This window comes from Ambystoma mexicanum, chromosome 4p (assembly GCF_040938575.1).
Source record: "Ambystoma mexicanum isolate Mex_15411 chromosome 4p, UKY_AmexF1_1, whole genome shotgun sequence".
NCBI lineage: Eukaryota > Metazoa > Chordata > Amphibia > Caudata > Ambystomatidae > Ambystoma > Ambystoma mexicanum.
The window spans coordinates 411988745-412008017 of record NC_090927.1 but is presented as its reverse complement, the minus strand read 5'-3'; the positions used below and the strand labels follow the sequence as shown (position 1 = coordinate 412008017).

Sequence of the window (19273 nt, the reverse complement as noted above, 5' to 3'; positions counted from 1 at the left end):
CGGAATCCGAGGAAGGTGATGCCCTGCCACTAGTAACAGATACTGAGTGTGAAAGACAAACAGGCTCGTAACGGGGGGTGGGATCAGGGGGGCGGTGCTCAAGGACTAATTGATGCTAATGTAACTATTGTATAGTGCACTGCTTGTTTGGTTTGTGTTTTTGGTTGTGTTGTAAAATTAATAAAAATTGTTTTTTTTAAAAAAAAAACAAGAAGGGTCTGGGACCCCCAACAGAAGTAAACTAAAGCATAGAGGAAGTCATCCTCATTGTGGCGGAGATGAGGGCACCAGTTACAAAAGAAGGATCTGGGATCCTAACAAGATTTGGGACATTGTTGAAATCAAGTCACAGAGACAAAGTGAATATCTTTTTTTCAAATGTATTGTGCTTTAACCAAAATTTAGGTTTTTTACACATTTTACATATGTAAAAAAAACGACATTAGATCAATTCAATGCCTTTAATACATGATTAAAAGAAGTGAACATACTTTAAAAAAAACATACATACATTCTTGAAAACAAAAAAAAGAAAAAACCTTATTAACAATATACAGAAAATAAAATGTCATCCCATAAGTGCAGAATATCTCCAGTAAGCATTACTTAAAACAGAATCAATGGTACTCGTCGGGAGGTGACCCAATTTTACACGCAATGAACCCAGTCTCCAGTAGGACTCTCAAGACATTCAGGGTTAATCCGATCTCAACTACCTGAACTCATTTGTTCCCAGAAACTATTTGATGAAAGACGATCATTGAATCTAACAAAAGCTGCCAGGAACTTCACCCTGGCATTCCAGGCCCCCCCACAGTACCCTCCCCACAGTACCTCAATATATGTTTGATAGTTTGATCCTTAGCATCTGTACATTCCAAGCATAAAATGTGTGCCGACCCTCCTTGTCCCCATTTTTCCAGGACTGAGCCAGTCCGTACCAAGTTAAGACGTACTCTAAGGAAATTTTGCCGCATTTTTACATCAGGGGACTTCATTAGGCACCTGGGAAGATAGCCCTGTTTTTTCCAGTATCTGGTAAATAAGGCAAAGCTTGTGGACATCTTAGCATCATCCCCTGTCTTAATCCAATCCATTTGCATTAAAGCTTTTTTTTAACTTTCATAGGATTAGTGATCAGTGTATGCTCTACCTGATCGCAGTAAAGGAAAAGCTAACCCACCTTTTCCCTGAGAACTCTTAGGGTACATGAGGTATCAAGGTGCAAATGAGACTGAAGATTTTCATATAGTGAGTTTCGAATCGGGTCCTTAATTAACCTGAACAAAGACAGAAGCTTCCAATTCAATTGAGCTTTAAGAGATCTCAAGCCCAATTCATACCTCAGTATGGCCATCAACAGATTTTTGGGCAGGCCCAAGACCTGCCTCCAGATCACTGCTTCAATTTTCTACCAATCTATGGACCAAAGTAACGGTTTGGCCTCAATGGCATCGAGTAGGACTGGTACCACTTTGGCCAAGTAGAATCTTATTAACCGAGCAATGGAAAATTTACAGTAAAGACCTGAGATCTTTTCCATTTGTGATGTCAACTGTGAGCCTTTAGATAGTATTTCATTTAGTCTTAGTCCAATGGTGGGAACAGCATGCAGTGTGTATCCCAAGTATACTATTTCCCTTACCACCGTAATTAGCTTACCACCAATTGACCAAGGGAAACATTCGGCCTGTGCTCCTTTATCTCCAAAAATGACCACTTTTGATTTCTCAGGATTGATGACTAAGCATTTATTTTCATATGCTCTAATGCTCTGAGAGGTCTCTGCAGACCGACTGGTGTCTTGTCTAGCAAGACTATATCGTCTGCACACATGAGCCATTTAATGGTTGTCAGACCCAGTCTAGCACTGGCCAAGGCTGCAGAATCAATCTCCTTCCCAAAGTCTGCCAAATAGAAGTCGAAGAGGAAAGGTGCTACCATGCAGCCTTGTTGCACCCCTCTATTCACTTCGATGTACTTTGAAAGTTGGCCTTCTAGATTAATGTAACTCTCACTGTATTTTCATGGTGGAGATTTGCCAGGATGTCTACCAGTGACTTCGGGGACACCCCGCTTGACCAGCTTGCCCCACAGCCGGTCGCGGTTAACTAAATCGAATGCACTAGAAAGATCGATAAAGGCTCTGTACAGCCTACCTGTGTTATTTTCTCTTTTGCAATTTGTTAGTGAGGCCATTATTATACCATTTAGTGATGTAGAGAGGCCACGTCGAAAACCCGTCTGTTGCCTTGGTATGATGTTCCCCTCCTTAGCCCAGGTTTCTAGTTCCCTCAATACTAAGCCTGTAACAAGTTTGCTCTCAACATCCAGCAATGTAATTGGCCGGTAGCTGGCTGGGTTTTTCCGATCTCCCTTTTTGTAAATGGGCACTATTGTGCCCAATTTCCAAGATGGTGGAATCATTCTTTTGGCTATGATTCCTCTAAAGAGAGTAAAGAGAACGTATGCCCATAACTCAACGTCCTTTTTGAAGACTTGGTATGTGAGGCCTTTTGGTCCAGCTGACCTTGATGCTGATGATTTTTGATCAGGTCTAAAATGTCTTCTTTACTGAAACATAAGTTCCAATTGCATTTTTCAACTTTGAAAGTAAAGTCCCCTTCCGGTTTTAAGTATTTGACTGAGAAATACATTATCCAGTCTAACAATGTTACACTACTAAACTGGACACTGTTCTGGTCATTATTGAGTTTTTTAATTAATGACCAAAAGTTGCGAGTGGAGTGGTTTCCCAATGTACGCAACATTGCTTCTCCGTCATTTTGGAGGCAAATCGCTTCATGATGTCGGGACCAACTTCTGTAGCTATTTTTGATTACTTTTATCTTTCGCGCCAATTCGAATTTATTCCACCCCTCCCTTCTCACCAATCTCTGTAGTCTGGGAGTTTCGCTTTTTTTTTTTACCATATGGCTTCATTAAACGCATGTGCGTTGATGCTCCTGCTTTTTAATCCGTGGGGGGTCAATAGACCATAGAAATTCATGGAAAGAACCAGGTTTTAGTTCATTCCTCAGGTCCTTTAGCGACAACTTATTACAGAGTCGGCCCAGACCATCATTCAAGAGACTGCCTTCTCTCTAGTATTTTACCAATCGGTTTTTCTGAGAGTTAACTACCATTTCATTTTGCCATCGTTCAATTCTATTATTAGTATCCCAGGATAGTAATGCTTCTAGCCGCATGTGATCAATTGTACCCCCCTCTTTCACTGAGAAACATTCACATCTTTCAAATAAGTTACTGGATAGGAAGATGTAATCAAGTGTTGATTCTGCATTTCGCCGCCGCCATGTCACAGAGACAAAGTGAATATCAAGTTGGGAGCAGTAAGAAAGAACTGTATCAAACTATATTCCCCCTGGCCTTGTTTTGAACTTTGCCAAAACAGACCAAGAAAAGGGAGTCATTTCCACTGGTTCTATTACAAATTGTACAGAGCCACACCAGGAGAAGGGAGCCATTCTGCTGGAGGGAACATTGTGTAAAGACTGTCTGAAACTTGGAAGCTTGGAAGAGGAAGTCATCCAATACAGCCTCCCCCACACCCCTGAGTATATTTGTTTTGAAAGAACATTTTCCAAGAAGCAGGAAAAGGCAGCCATTCTCCTTAAAGAAAGATCTTCTGTTAGTTATCTTCTTAGTTGTAGTGTGAGGGACAAAAGCAGCTTTTGACAAAGGACGGTGGAATTTACTGTGGCAGACCCTTTTAGTATTCGTTTTGAGGCAGGGAAACCCCTCTTAGAAGTTAGGGATAGTAAGGATCCTTTTCATTTTCTTCTCCTGCAGATTTCTTATCAGATAGATATCCCTCCCAGCGTCAGCTCGGAAAACCTTTTGACAGGGGTAATAGTGCACCTTGACTCGGCCATGGATCCATCTTGAGTCGATGCAGCGGTCCTCAACTCTAGACATGACGTTGGTCGTTGTACATATACTATGCCACTACGACCCTGTACCTCGGTTCTGCCCCCTCCCCACCTCGAGCTCAGCTAGTGCTTAGGGAGATTGTGTAATCAGCTGAAAGCAGCCATAACTCTCATAAAAACAAAAATGTAACATGAGTCTTTTTTTTTATGATGAACAGAATGGCAAGAAGTTGCAGAAGGACCCACAAATAATCAGCCTAGGAGCCCAATAAGAGAGAGCTCATCTCCTCTTCTCCCTAGAGAAAGTCAGTCATCATGAAATGCAGGCACTTTCATAGTGGGGCTTGATGGGAGGGTGATGAGAAATCTGTGTGTTAAGCCCTCCGCCTCCAAAATGACCCGATTCCCCTCCCCACCGCCTCCTGCGGGACCAGAGCATTGCGCTACGGTCCCGGCGCACCACCCTTCTGGCTTCCATAGACATGGCAGCCATCTTCTATTTTTTTTAATCATCGGGAGATCGGCAGTGCAGGCAGGACATCCCGATAACAGAAATGGGAAGGCCATTCGCACCCCAGACAAACCCCGGGGTGCGAATTGCTTTCATGCCCTGCCAGGAGGCCGGAAAAATGACGTTTAAAGGCCCGCAGCCTGAACTGAGGCCCAAGCGATGCCTTAACTCGGGCTAGTGGGCGTTAAAGGCAACGTCCGTACTCCTGGCAGGGCATGAAAGCCATATCACCGGTAAGTAATTTCTCCTTCAACGGATTGCTATCTCCCGCAGATTCCTCATCAGATAGACTTACAAAGCACTTACTTGTCAGGTCGAGTACGATAGTCGCTTGTTTTGTTCCTCCCCTCTCTTTCTGCACCCCTCTCCCTCACTTTTTGTTTTTCTCCGGCTCTCCCAGAAATGTCGTCAGTTAGTCGCCTGACTGTTTCCATTTCCTTCCCAATCTCCCCTTCCCTTCCTTATCTATGAATTAGCTCTTGCACGATCTGAAATGTCGTCAGGCCGAGTACCATAGTTAATTTCACATTCTTACTGTTCATGGCCTGTAAGAATGTCGTTGTATTTTCCCTTGTTCCCTCCCTTGCCTTGGAGCACTTTAAAACACATTGTGTATAGGTGCTATATACATAAACTATCAAATCATATCATATGTTGTCTGGTGGCGGGATGAAAGTTCCTAAACCAGGAATCTCTGTAGTAATGTTTGGTGAAGGTTTGCAAAGATGACCATGTCGCCGCCTAGCAGATCTCTGGAACCGGCATGCCCCTTTGGAGTGCTGAAAGAGCAGCCACACCCCTACTGGAGTGAGCTCTGATGGCCGGCAGAAGCTCTTTCCCTGCGTGTTGGTAGCACTCTGCTATACAGAGTGTAATCCACCTAGATATGGTCTGCTTAGAAACAGCCAAACACTTTGACAGTGAAACATCTACAAACAGCTGGTTAGTCCTCCTGAACTCTGCTGTACTTGCGACATAGAAACTAAGAGCCCTCTTAGGGTCCAACCTGTGCAACCTCTCCTCTTCAATGAGAGGATGGGGAAGAGAGTTGAAAACAGGCAAGTCTATTCCCTGGGAGATGTGGCACTCTGAAACGACCTTAGGCAAGAACCCCGGGCGCATCTTCAGCAATACCGTCTCCTTGAAGCAGCAGAGAAATGAAGGCTCTGAGGTCGAAGTGGTAGGGAGCAGTGCTCCTATACTTTTTTTTATTTTATTTTTTTTTTTTAAGTTTTGCTGTTTCTATACTTTTATTTAAAAAAGGAAACCGTTCTGGAATGGTATCATTTTAAAATAAAAGTGTAGCAAGAAGTTGAAGCTTGCACTTCAGTGCGCTGCACTGAACATTCCCTTAAATAGCAGGTGTGTTTGTTTTGAGGTTTGGCATGTGTGTGGGAGGGGGCTCAGCGATGGGTTATGTGGAGAGCGGTGGCAGGCCAGCAGGGAACATAGTTCCACTACTTCTTGTACACTTCGACCACTGTAACGCTTGCATGACAAAGCCTGCAGCTCACTGATCCTTCTGCCAGAAGTGATCACCAGTAGAAAGGCAGTCTTTAAAGTGAGCAACCGAACTGGGAAATAATGCATAGGCTCAAACCGAGCTGCCATGAGGAAAGTGAGAACCAAATTAAGGTCCCACTATGGGACAACAAAAGCAACAGGCGGAAACATATTCACAAGGCCTTTCAGACACAAAGGGGATCGTAAATAAAGACCCTTGATCCGGAAATCTTTTGAAAACAGACAAAGCAGCCAAATATACTCGACTGTTACAACCTGAAGGCCTGGCGAGGCCAGTGACAAAAGGAACTCATCACTGAAGTGGTGGGGCAAGAGACAGGGTCATTCTTGCATTTCCTACACCAGGTCTCAAATCTTCTCCATCTGCACGCATACAGCAATCTTGTTGATGGTCTGCGTGCAGCCAGCAGCACATAAGGCACGTCCTCTGGTCGGTCCCAGTCATCATATCTCATCCTTTCAATGTATATTGAGGGACTCCGGATTCGGGTACCAACACCCGACCCTCCAACTGGGCTAGGAGGTCCGATCAACAAGGCAGCCGGAGAGGTGGGCAGATGGCCAAGAGCAGGAGTTCCGAGTACCACAATCTCCTCGCCCAATCCAGGACGATCAAGATCATGGTCGCTTGGAACCGCCTCAGCCTCCTCAGAACCCATGGATGACAGGAATCGGCAGGAAGATATAGTGGGGGTCGAAGTCCCATTTCACTAGAAATGCATCTCCCAGTGCACCTCTCGCTAGGAATTCCCTTGACCAGAACTGTCTGCACTTCCTGTTGGACTACGTGGAAAACAGATCCACTGTTGGGGTACCCTACTGAGCGAAGATCTCCTCAATAACTTCCTGGAATATCTTCCACTCGTGCCAGACCCGGCTCTGCCTGCTCAGGACATCCGCCAACACCATTTCCATCCCCGCCAGATGGACTGGCGTAACTGAGATCTGGTTCACTAACAGCCAGAACCACAGCTGCATTGCCTCCCTGCAAAGGTGAAGAGACCGCACACAAGCATGCTTGCTTAGGTAGTGCATGGTCATTGCATTGTCCATCATGAGCAGGATGTGTTTCTCCTTAAGAGAGGGTGCAAAAGCAGCAAGGGCTAGCCTGATCGCTCTCAGACCCAGCCTGTTGATATGCCACGGGCTCTCCATCATGGACTAAATGCTGCTCCCCTGCAGATCGTCGCAGTGAGCTCCCCAACCATTCAGGCACGCGTCTGTGGCCACCCTGACCTGTGGCCGGAGAGGCCAGAAAGGTTCCCCTGCTATCGTGTTGTCTTTGCTGGCCCAACAAGTGAGATCATTGGCCACCAACCTCAACAACCTGAGACCATTCTTCAGGGTGGAGAAATACTGAGACCACTGAGCTCTCAGTAGCCACTGCAGAGATCACATGCACAATCTGGCCTCTGGCACTAGAAAATTGTAGGAAGCCATGAGGCCTAAGAGGTGGCGGAAGGAGGCTACCAGCAAACTGGTGTGGCTCTGGAATAGTTTGACTATCTGTCGCACAATGTTGATTCTCTCTTCTGGGGTATGGGGATCATGTGAGTCTTCCCCTCCGGAGTGTCCAGGACAGACTTTGGGCTGGTGTTGTGTGTCATTCTGAGGTTTGAGGGAGAAGCCCAGCCTGTGTAGCAGCGAACAGGCGTCTTCGAGGTGAGATGAAACCTGCTCTGACGACTTTCAGGTATGGAAACACATGAACACAGGATCTCCTGAGATGCAACGCCACTAAGGACATCAGCTTGGTGAAAAACTGCGGAGCGGAGGTCAACCCAAAGGGGAGCACCTTGAATTGGTGCCTGTCCCCTATGAGGAATCTGAGGTATCTTTTATGCCTTTGGAAATAAGCATCCTGCAGATCTAACACCACCAGCCAGTCCTGCAACTGAAGAGCCTGGAGAATGTCTCATAGGATCACTATTTTGAAGTTGTCCTTCCTCAGAACTTGTTTAAAGGCCCATTCGTCTCTGGAAGTACCAAAGCCGGATTGGGACCTAACTCGCTCCACGGATGAGTCCGAGTCATGCCTGCGTCAATGGCGATGCTACTTCTTGTGAGAATAGGAAGACGAAGAATGGCTCCTGGAGTGTGACCTCTTTTTAGCCTTCTTGTGACGTCTGTCCTCTTTCACCTGAGTGGGGTCCTCGTCTCGTGTTCGGATGTACGAGTTGTCGACCGAGTCGGTGATCTCGAAATAGGGGGAGAAAGCAATCCATTGAAAAAAAATCTATAACCAAAATCATGCCACCTTTGTGTCAGAATCCTTCTTTGACACCCTTACATGCCAAACACTGAAACCCCTTTGGACTGGTAAGAATTCTCAAATCCTGGGGAATTATCGATTTTTCCCCATGCCCATGTAGTTAGAGGTCCACCAATTGGAGCATAATAAAAACCACATACTCAAAAAGTAGAGCAAACACCGGGCAAGAAGCAACAATGTTCATTACAACTGGGTGAGCACAAATCAAACAGAAGAGTGGATAGGCTCTGATCGAAAGGCTGACATCTGAATGGAATACGAACAGTAGTTTTGTACCAAGAAATACAATGGTCGTAAATCCATCGAAACACTTGCAAGTTGGAGAAGTCACTTTTTCTATGTTTTTCAGAAATTTCATTGGCTCGTGAACATCACATCCTCAGAGCTTACACATTTATTCACACCCCACCCCAGAAGAACTTGTTATTACTGAAGTAACATTTGTGCTGACCGCCGGAACTTTAATACACAGCCATTGTTCAGCAGCATTGAGAACGGAACACGAGACACCCTGCAGCTGGTGGGAAAGGGGATATTCACACGATACCTGTTGGATGATGACCTTTGCAGACTCTATGGTAGATACTTTGGATGCTGGCCATCTCTTCAGAGCTCAAGAAAATACTGTCTGATTGGTTCTCCCAGGAACGTCACTCCGTCCAGTGTTCCTCTCCCACCGCCGCCTGCCGATGGACATCAGTGGTCATGTGACCGGCACACTGGTACAGAGCCCTTTTTCACTGCTGCAGTACTGGGGCGGCTGATTTGGCCGACCATCCTGTAATTATATCACCTTGTTCTAGGTATGTTATTTTTCATGTAATGAGTAGCTTACGCCCCTGCCCCCTTTTGCAGATGCATGTCATACTGGTCACGTGTTTCAGATCGAGGTTTCCCAGCTGCAGCCTGCCCAGAGGGATTTCCCACTACACGTGTTTATGAAGACGCTATTTTTATCCATCCCCTTCTTTAGCTAATCATAGGACAGTATCTTAGACTGTGTGTACACCCAATACATCATTACCCCCTACCGTTCCCGGTGAAGCCCATCTGTTGCTTAGAATACCTGTGTCATTCCCCATGCATTTGCCCCCACCATCCCCCTTCTTTACTCTTGCAGTATGTGCCGAACACTCAAACCTCTCTAGACTGGTAGGAATTCTCAAATCCTGCGGAACGCTCGATTTCACCCATGCCCTGCTGGAACTATTAGCAACCAACCCTACCCCTGGGCGTCTGACATTCCCCTCAGGCACTGGTTTGTAGAAATAATCAAGGGTGAGAAAATGAATATTGGACGGAAGAAAACACCTTAGTCAGACAGGCTTATTCAAACAAGCCTAACAATACTCTGTTGCAAAGATCAGTTCAAACAGCTTTAGCAAAACAGTTTAACTAAGAAGCTGTGATGTGCTGAACAGTTAACTTCTAAACAGAATTATGTAAGAATTTTAGTAAAAAACTGTCTCAATCGACAATGTGCAAATGTATTTTATTTATTTATTTATTGTGCATTTGTAAGGCGCTTATACATCAAGTAAATTGTGTTTCAAAGTGCCTACGGGGCAACAGGTAGGGAACATGGGAATGAAATGCAAGTATAATAACAACGAAGATAGAGAGAGCCAGTCCGACTAGGTCTTGTGAGCTTTCAGATCGTGGTTCTGATCATTTAAAGTGTTGCTTTTCAGCACCAATGCCAATGATTACTATTCACATTTGGCACACACTGCTTTGCCGGTGGTGCCTGTTGCCGCAATGACTTAGGGATTTCCTGTTAAAGGAGCAGGAATAGTGGCTGTCATCTCTCGAGGATGTCTTACTCCCTTCCCTGCTTAGCTACATTTTGCCACAGAAAGGGGTTATTAATGCAGAGTCCGGGAAAAGTATCGCTCTTAAGTAACTGATGGCGCTCCCTCTGTGTGCCCTGGTGCTATGTGCCTCTTATTGTAACCTCTTTTCTATAATTCAGTTGTGTGTCCGGTCATTCTAATTTCTGTTTTTCAATTGCTTTGTACTTTCTATGCAAAACAAAAAGGTGATGGTTGGAAGTTTTTGAATTAATCATAACCACGGGTACAGCTCTGGGCAACCCTCCAGACCAATCAGCCTGCAAAGCCTGATTTGCATATTGTCTTTCCCCTTTTGTAATGGCTTGGCAGGTAAAGAACGATGGTCTGGAGGGTGGCCCAAAGCAATGCCAGAGTTTAGGATTCATTCCAAACCTTCCAGCCATCACCCCTTTTGTTTTGCATAAATCACCCCGAGTGGGATGTGGGTCCTGTGCCTGCTGGGCCTAGAGACCCAAGCTACTCCTCACTGAAGAGCCCAACGAGACCAAAACATGCTTGGGGATGCTTGTGGTCTCATGCAGCATTGATGTGACCAAGCAGTTCGGGCTGGACTGCCCCTTTTGGGGTGGGACAAAGCCAGATTTCCAAATGGTCTTTCCCCTTTTGTAATGGCCTGGTAGGCAAAGAACGATGGCTTGGAGGGTTGCACAGAGCAATGCCATAGGTTAGGATTAATTCCAAACCTTCCAGCCATCACCTCTTTCGTTTTGCACAAGTCACCCCGAGTATGGGGGTGTGTCCAGACGTGGGTCTCGTGCCTGCTGGACCTAGAGACCCAAGCTACTACTCACTGATGAGGCCCAACAAGGCCGAAACATGTTTGGAAATGCTTGTGATCTCGTGCAGCAGGGATGTGACCAAGCAGTTCGAGCTAGACTACCCCTTTTGTGGTGGGGCAAAACCTGATTTGCATATGGTGTTTCGCCTTTTGTAATGGCTTGGCAGGCGAAGCACAATGGTCTGTTGGGATGCCAAGAGCAACACCAGATGTTAGGATTAATTCCAAACTTTCCAGCCATCACCTCTTTTGTTTTGCGTTGTTCTTTCTTTGGCCGGGAGGATAGCTCTGGGGCAATGAGCTTGTCTCTGATGCAAGACAATGAAGTGCAGCATGGGTTAGACGCTGGACTCCGGCATGAAGAGAGATATAAAAATCCAATTTAATTATATTTTTTTATGGCCATGCATCACAATGTTTGTGCATTCCCCCAAGCACCAAGGTGCCTTATTTTGAGGTATACAAGTGCTCCATTTAAATAAAAATCACTTGATCTTTGTTTTTCCAATATTTTGAGACGTTCATACAAGTACCATTTTCCAATCCCTCGATATCTTCATGTCAAATGTTTCCTTCGGCCTTTCTTACCTGCCTAGAATAATGCTCAATCTCCTCGGCTCTGTTCCAATACCAGCTGGACACCATCTCGACTGACAGCACCGGACTCCTATACCTTAGCAGTTCAGGCTGTTCTTCATAAAGGAATTCAGCTTCATCTTGATGACTAGGTTCCACAGTTGCTCTATGAAAAGCAAACACAGTTATAAGTTAAACAGAAAAGACTAAAGCTACTTGTCATGAATCGCTGAAGATATCATTACACCTGGCTGAAAGCAAAAGCACGCTTATTGCATTAAAAAGAGAATGGTTTTCTGAGATGCCAATCAACATTGAAATGGAATATAACCCACCTGAAAATTATATCTGGTAAAACACAAGATTTGTTACCCTAGAGACTGCTCTGCCTTTCAGTTCTTTCCTAATTTAGCAATAAGCAAAAGAGTTTTGATCACAAGAAAAAGGATTTAGCTACCTATATACCTCACTCACAGGAGGGGATAATTCCTCATCTGATAGAAAAGTGAATCAGACAGATTTAAATGTGCAACAACTACTGCAGTATTTTTCTCTACATATCGATCACGTACTTCTGACAGTTGAACCTTACCTTAACTTATAACAGCTGCACTTAATCATTGAGTTTTGAGAATAAGCCTTGACTGCTCTCCATTACTACCTTGATTGGCGTGTGCCTAATCTCTCAGAGTTCCCTGTTCACTAGAACTAGGGTGGCCTCTTAAAATCTGTCTAGATTCTAGAAATCCATTTTAACAATCTGTTCCTATTGTCTCACATTACAAAAGTGTAAATCCTGCTATTCTGCATTTAAATACAATATGGTACTTCTTTTATAATCTATTTATGATGCACTAGAAGCAAGAGCAAACCGGACATACAATACCCCAACTAACCTCACCCTAATTAAATGTTTCTGGACTTCTTGCAGCCAAATGATAATCACAGCAAAAGACCTCCCAATGCCTAAAACAACATCGTCAACAATAAAAGCAAGGCTCCCATCAAAGCAGTCAAACAGTGTATCACCCAGCCCCCGACCCTTCCATACCACACTCAAGCGACAGTTATCGGCATCAACATGTTTGTGGACAGGGTTGGCAAAATATGCCAAATAGTACTAGAGAGTCAGAGAGAGTTAATGAAAAGGGGGTTTGATTACTATGAAAGTAGGCTGGTCAAGAAGAAAGTGATGTAAGAGGTGTTGACAGAGAAATTAAATATAAAATGCACTAAGAGTGACGGAGGTGGTAGGCAAGTTACGAAGCACTTTGAAGCAGCGAGCTAGGCTTTGTTCTACTCTCTATTCAAATACATCCCAAAGGTTTAAAAAAATATTGACGAAAAATATGAATACAATATTTTCTTTTTTTTTTCATTTTATTGGTTAAATAATTATCAACCTTTAACATATCAAATCAGTCAGTTTCATTTCCCATTTCCCTCCCTCCTTCCTTCTGTATCTTCACCCCTCCCACGGAGTTCATCTGAGCCCTATTTTAGTCCATTTAATATCGATTCTATAAATCTTAGGGCTTCCAGGGTGGGGCCAATTTTTTGCACCGTCAATATTCGTTCCCAATATTCATCGTCCGTTGACGTGCTTATATTGACCACCCATTCTCCTAAATAAGAGTTCCTTTGGGTGTTTAGAGCGGGACAGGCTAGCGTCTAATGTTTCATTGATTCCATCTTCTCTGCATCATTACAGAATCGACAACTGGCCTCTTCCACTGGTATTTGTTTCCTTAGGTATTGGATCTCCCTGGATGGCAGGATGTTTAGCCTACATCTCATCAAAAGATCCCTATATTTCGAAGAGGGGAACCTTCGCAAATATGGTGGGGGGTCATTCAGTGCCTTTCGTTCCCAAATGATATTATGACAGTTTGTATTCTGCCTCTTTAGATTGTCCGTTAGTTCCCAATCCTTTTCCCGTATGGCTTTTCTTTGCTTTGTCCGGGTTTTCTTTCAGCATATCGGGGTTGATATTGTGAAACTTCATGATTTCTAGGCAATTCTGTTTCCAAGTACTAAGGTTAGGATCTGGATTCCTTGCCTCTTTATTTGCCAATAGTTCAAACTGGATAGGAGGTTTATCTAGAATGCACTTCCGAAATAACGAGAGTGTCTTCCACAACACTATCGACTCCATCGATTGTAGTCTCAATTCGTGCCTGATTGTAGACACTGGGAGGCAATTAGGGAGCCTGAGTACCCTTCTGCAGAAGAGTGCCTCAAGCAAGCCCCATGTCTTCCAATGAAGATTTAGCAGAGATTCAGCCCCGTAGGTCAAGATCGCCACAACCTTTTGCTTGTAAAATAAAATCAGTGGCATCATAGAAAAGGCTCCGTAGCGGCGATGTAAGGCGCGGGCTTGATTCGATAGTTTTATTACCTTTTCTTTAATAAAATTCTGTTGTGCCATCTCATTGATATTTTTGTTGATTAGGACTCCTAAGTAGACTGTTGACTCCACTATTTCCAGCGGTTGATTGTCCAGTGACCAGGTGAATCTTTTTTTGATATTGATTTAGGACCTCGAGCCGACTGCATTATTAGGACCATAGATTTTTTCACGTTGGTCTTAAGATGGTTTTTGCCTAAATAGTTCTTAAATCCCACCATGCGTCCATATGTCTTTGGAGTCTTATAGGAGTTTGATCAACAAACACAACATCGTCAGCATACAAGATCCATGAGAGTTCCTCATCCTGAAATGCTGGAGGGAATGCTTGTATTTGATCCTGGGATTCCTTCATATCTGCTAAATACAGAACGAACAGAAAAGGAGCCAGGGCACAGCCTTGCTTTGTGCCTTTTGACGTCAAGATTTTTTCTGTCAGATCGCCACCTTTAGAGACCAATATTTGGACCGAGGCGTTGGTGTATAGTTCTTGGATGGCCTCAAGCAGATCTTCCGGGCAGTTCCATTTTTTCAGTTTGGTCCACAGTTGTTCTCGACAGATCCCATCAAAGGCCTGTTCGAGATCGATGAAGCCCAGGTATATATTCCTTTTTTGCTTCAATGCCCGCAGTTTTAGCATGTTCAGAATGAATAGATTCAGAGATGTTCCTACACCACTCATGAAGGCTGTTTGTCGCTTATCTAGGATTCCCGATCTTATTGCCCACTTCTTTAGGTCTCTCAACAAGATTGAGCAAAACAGTTTTCCTATGGAGTCGAGGATAGCAATAGGTCTATAATTCCTCGGGTTGTTACGGTCTCCTTTTTTGTATATTCGCACGATTAGGGCCTCTTTCCAGGACTGTGGGATATTTCTTGTTCTTAGTATCTGCTGGAATAATACCAGAATAAAATCTGCCCACTCTTCCTTATTTTCCTTCAACATACTATTCGAGATGCCGTCCGGGCCGGCGGCTCTTGATGAGCTCAGCTTTTGTATCCTCGATAGTATGTCTTCTCTATCAATATTGATCGACCACTCTATTCCAGATTTTTGCCTACTGATCATTGCTTCTTTCTCTTGGAAGGGGTCCACATAGAATTTTACCCAGTGCTCCTTTGATACGTTGCTTGATGTTAAGGCTGTCTGAAGATCTTCACCATTGTTAATTATCTCCCATAGAGACCGTGTTTTGGAAGTGCTTATTGCTGCCATCATTTTTTCTGCATCTCCCTGTGCTCTCCATCCCCTTGAGGATTTTAGCCAGTTCTTATAGGACTGTTTACAATGTCTTATACGTTCCACTTTGTTAGGTTTGGTGCCTTTCTGAAGTCGTCTAAGTGCTGTGCGATATTCCCTTTGTCTTTCCACCAAAGATTTATTGTATGCGTGTTTCCATACCAGGTCTTTATTCTTTTTTATCCCATTCTTGACTTCGAACTCCTTTAGTAGCCAGCCATATTCTGCAGTTTCATGATTATCTTTGAATTTATGGGTGAGTCGCTCTGCCAGTTCGGGAATGTCTCGTGCTTTTAATCTTAACCTGTTCCTTCCCCCTGTTACTTCCATTTCAGGTATATTACGATAGGTCAACTCATCCGTCTTCCAGAGGAGTTCTATTTCTAATAGTGCATGGTCACTAGCTCTCTTATGGAATTACTTTCAAGGAATTGATCCATGGCAGGGTATTTGTGGCAACAAAGCAATAATCCAGACAGGCACCTGCTAGATTCACAGACCAGGTGCCGGCCCCTGGGAGGTCACCTTTTGTTTGGCCATTCAGCATCGACATCTCTCTGGGGACCATTTCATCAAACCAACGCTTTTCGTTCGATGCAAGAGTAGCTCTCCTTTTCAAGATGCCATTTTTATCCAACAATTTAATGTTCAGATCGCCACATATAATGATTAATTGTGCCTCATCCTCTACCATTGAGGCATCAATGGCCAACATGATATCTGCTAAGTATTTTCCTGTTTCTAACTCGGGGGTATTCCAGTATGTATTAATTAGAAGGAGTCTCTTTTCATGCCGTCCTCTGTTTTTCACTATTGTTGTGATCTGTACAAGAGGATTTGGTGTCCGATGTTTTAGGACTTGAAATTGGGAGTCATCTTTTACCAGGGTTATAAGCCCCGCACGTGGTCTTCCTAGAGGTCCTTTCTGGGCCGGATTTATATAGACCTGGTATCCTTCACATATGGGTGTTGGTCTAATACAGGTCTCCTATAGGCATATTAGTTCATATTTTCCTAGAAAGTTACTCTTTCCCGCATAAAGATGGCCAAACGCCTGAGTATTCCATGAGGCCAGGAGAGGTTTGTTCCCCTCTCTGCAAAGGGCGATCTATTGTCTCTTTTTTTCCCAATCTCATACTTGGGATACGTGGTCGCTTTTCCTCTTTTTTCTGTGTTTTCTCCCTGCCTCCATCCCCTTTTGACTTCTTACTTGAGTTGTCAATCGTGCATCTCATCTTTGTTAACTCAGTGTCTGTCATTCGCCGATCACTTTTTGGTTTGTGTACTTGCCCCAAGCTGCAATCTTCTGTGTCCTCTTGATTTTGCTCGGTTTTTGACTTTTGGTTTGGCCTTTCATCCAGCCGGGTCTTAGTGGGTTTCCTTACTGTTTTTTCCTTTGTTAATTCTGCCCTCTCTTCTACTGATCTTGGTGCCTTTGCATCTCGCCAGTCCCTTTTGCTCTCGGGATCAGTAAGTCTGTATCCCCATGCCTCCAATTTGCTTCTTGCGCCCCACAATCTTTCTTTAAGTTCACTTGTCCTTAGATGTAATACAATTACGTCGGGCTTTTGTTCATCAGTGAATTCTACAATCATTACATCATCACTGATTGAGGAATGTGGTAGGTCATTAAAGATTGCCATCAGGTTGTTCCTATTCAAGACCATTCAACAAAAAGGAGGCCACCTCGCTATGTTAGGTTATAAACACATAATTCACTGGATACTAATGGGATTCTCACATCTGTGGGGGTAGTGCAAACCTGAAAGGCAGAAGACTTAGGAGAATTCAACCTGACCTAATTGGTAATTCTAATTCAAAAGCAAATTTTAATATAAATAGTAATCATATAAAAGCACATAAAAACTAACATAGAAAACTAGCTCAAGTGACAAGTGTTTCACAAACAGTGCTTAGTATTCAACATCAAGAAGAAAACTAGTTTAGTGCAAAACATACAATTAAACTGTATCTCTACTGGAGGCCCTGATTCAAGACCATCCTTCGTTTATCCCTCCATATCCGTTCCATTTTTAGTATATGGTGGGAGCCGGCCAGACCCTCGTCGTCCCTGCTTCTCACTTGCTGTTTTTTTTCTGGGTTCCTTTGTCTCGCGTTTTCTCGCCCTTTCGGGTTCGGTGGATTACCACCACTCTACTGGGTTCTTAGTCTGGCTTCTATCTGTCTTAGGAAATCACGGGACTTCGTAGGACTAATAGATCTTCTTCTATCATCCGTGGAAGTTGTTCTATACTTTGATTTCTTATTATCTGTTTGTTTTTCCAATCCTCTCTTGACAAGTAGTCTCGTGATTTTGATCTCCCTTTGGGTATACTTCCTCGATGGTAATCTCCTCGACTCCTTTGAGTGTTCCTTCTGCCCTCTGTAGAGGTTGGTCGAGGGTCTTGGTTCTTGGCAGTGTTCTTTTTCCCTCTAAGATGTTTTTGCGGGGCGTCTCGCGACGTAGATCTCCTTTGGGGTGTGTTTTCTCAGTGCCTATCACCTCTGCTCCTTTTATCATTCTCGCGTTGATCTTTTTTCGGATTATGTGAGCGGTCCTTTCCCAGTGTACTCGCTTCATTTTCCGCTGGTTTTTCCTCAAGTTTTTTTTTTATATCGGCCTTCCTCAGTGCTTCTTTTTTTCACTGTTGGAGCACAATCTAACTGCTTATCTATTGCTTGCCACTCAGATAAGCTAATGTTGTCCAATTGTTCATCCTCTTTGTTTTCTTCAGCGATTTCAATAAGGTCACTCAGGCAGCCACTTGTATCCATGCCATTTTCATTCTGTTTGTCCTGGTCCTCGGTTTGGATGGCATTCTCTTTTAATGCACTTGCCAAGTTTAATTCTCTCCTCAGTTTCTTAGGCCACGGTTCTTCAGCCACCTCTGTAGGCAGATTGATATTTCTTAGAAATGCTCCATAGCCGTTTGTTTTCCGCTTGGATACCTGTTTTTTGGTTTTCTTATGGTTTAGCCCTTTAGATTCTTTTTGTGGGGGATCTTCTGGGCTGACGTTCTTTTTTTCCTGTTGCTGTAATACTTCCTTAAAAATCGGGTAGCTCGCTTTTATCTCATCTTCATCCTCAATCAGTAGACAGTCTGAGTTAATGGGTCCAGAGGTCTTTAAGCCCTTTCCTAGTATTAGGGGGCCACCAGTTATTGACTTTGGTTTATCCGCTTCAGGCTGATTTCTTCTCCGGTCATCCTCCTCTTGTCCTCTTATGGGATGTTGTTTTAGATTGATCGTCCGGGAGGCTTGCTGATTCTGCTTTCTTATCCATTTATGATCCTCCAGGATAGCTTCCATCAGAAGTTGCTTGTCATGTGTTTCTTGACGCGCCAGGTCACATAGGCGATTTTGCCATTGATGTGATAAATCTGACTCCTTCTGAAGTCTCTCGTCCAAATGTTTCGTGAAACACAGTAGTTCACACATTCCCTCCTCAGTTTTCAAGATTTGGGTATGGAGTGACTGCAAAGGTTCATTCATGGATTCGTAAAGTTTCAGAAATGGGGCAAGTGTGATATTTAATGCTGCCATCACCACACTCTGAGTGTGTGTAAGATCGTCCATCTTCCCCTTACAGCACATCTCACTTATTTTCCCCAGGGAGATGTCATCGATCTCCACTGTCTTGGTCTTGTGGGGGGCCCTCTGGGGGAGTTGATCTCCTTGATCCATCTGTCTCAGGCCAGGGTTTTGATATCCGTTGCCCCATAATCGTGAGGGGATTAATTCCAGTTCGTCCATTGGGTCATCCTCGTCATCAAGCGCAGCCAATTTGTCCTTAATAAAAGAGAAACTTCTCCTTTTTTCCCTAACTATTTTTCCAGTAAGGTTTGAGATGTCCTGAATTAATTTGGAGGCAAGGCTCGAGTTGCTGGGAGTTTCATGCGCCTTGTTACTGACGCCGATTTGAGGGCCAGCGTCCAGCTGGGACCCGCTCCCCCTCTCCCTACTGTAGGCCCCACGTAGCTCTGTATTATTAAAGATGTCAGGAGTGCCTGAATAGCTCCCGGTACCGGTGTAAAGCTCCCAACATTTTATTCCTCCAGCTTCTTCAGCCCCACTTGTGGATGCAGGTGTCCTGCCGGGCTGATGGATTTATCTTGGGGGGCTTTCACTATGGTTGATGCTTCTTTTACCAAGCCCTTCTGAATAGTGTCAATATTCCGATTATCCCTCGTTCCCTTTGCTTGTATGTGGGATTCATCTG

The 19273-nt window shown here is 44.1% G+C and overlaps 1 protein-coding gene across 3 annotated transcripts in view; it reads right to left on the bottom strand.

Moving 5' to 3' along the window:
* Positions 1 to 19273, bottom strand: part of NBAS (NBAS subunit of NRZ tethering complex) — a 3456930-nt gene that overhangs the window by 2420242 nt on the left and 1017415 nt on the right. For all 3 annotated transcript variants that reach the window (XM_069605942.1, XM_069605943.1, XM_069605944.1), the window contains exon 23: positions 11420 to 11573. In XM_069605942.1, coding sequence (XP_069462043.1) covers positions 11420 to 11573 — 154 coding nt within the window. The remainder of the gene's footprint in view (positions 1 to 11419; positions 11574 to 19273) is intronic.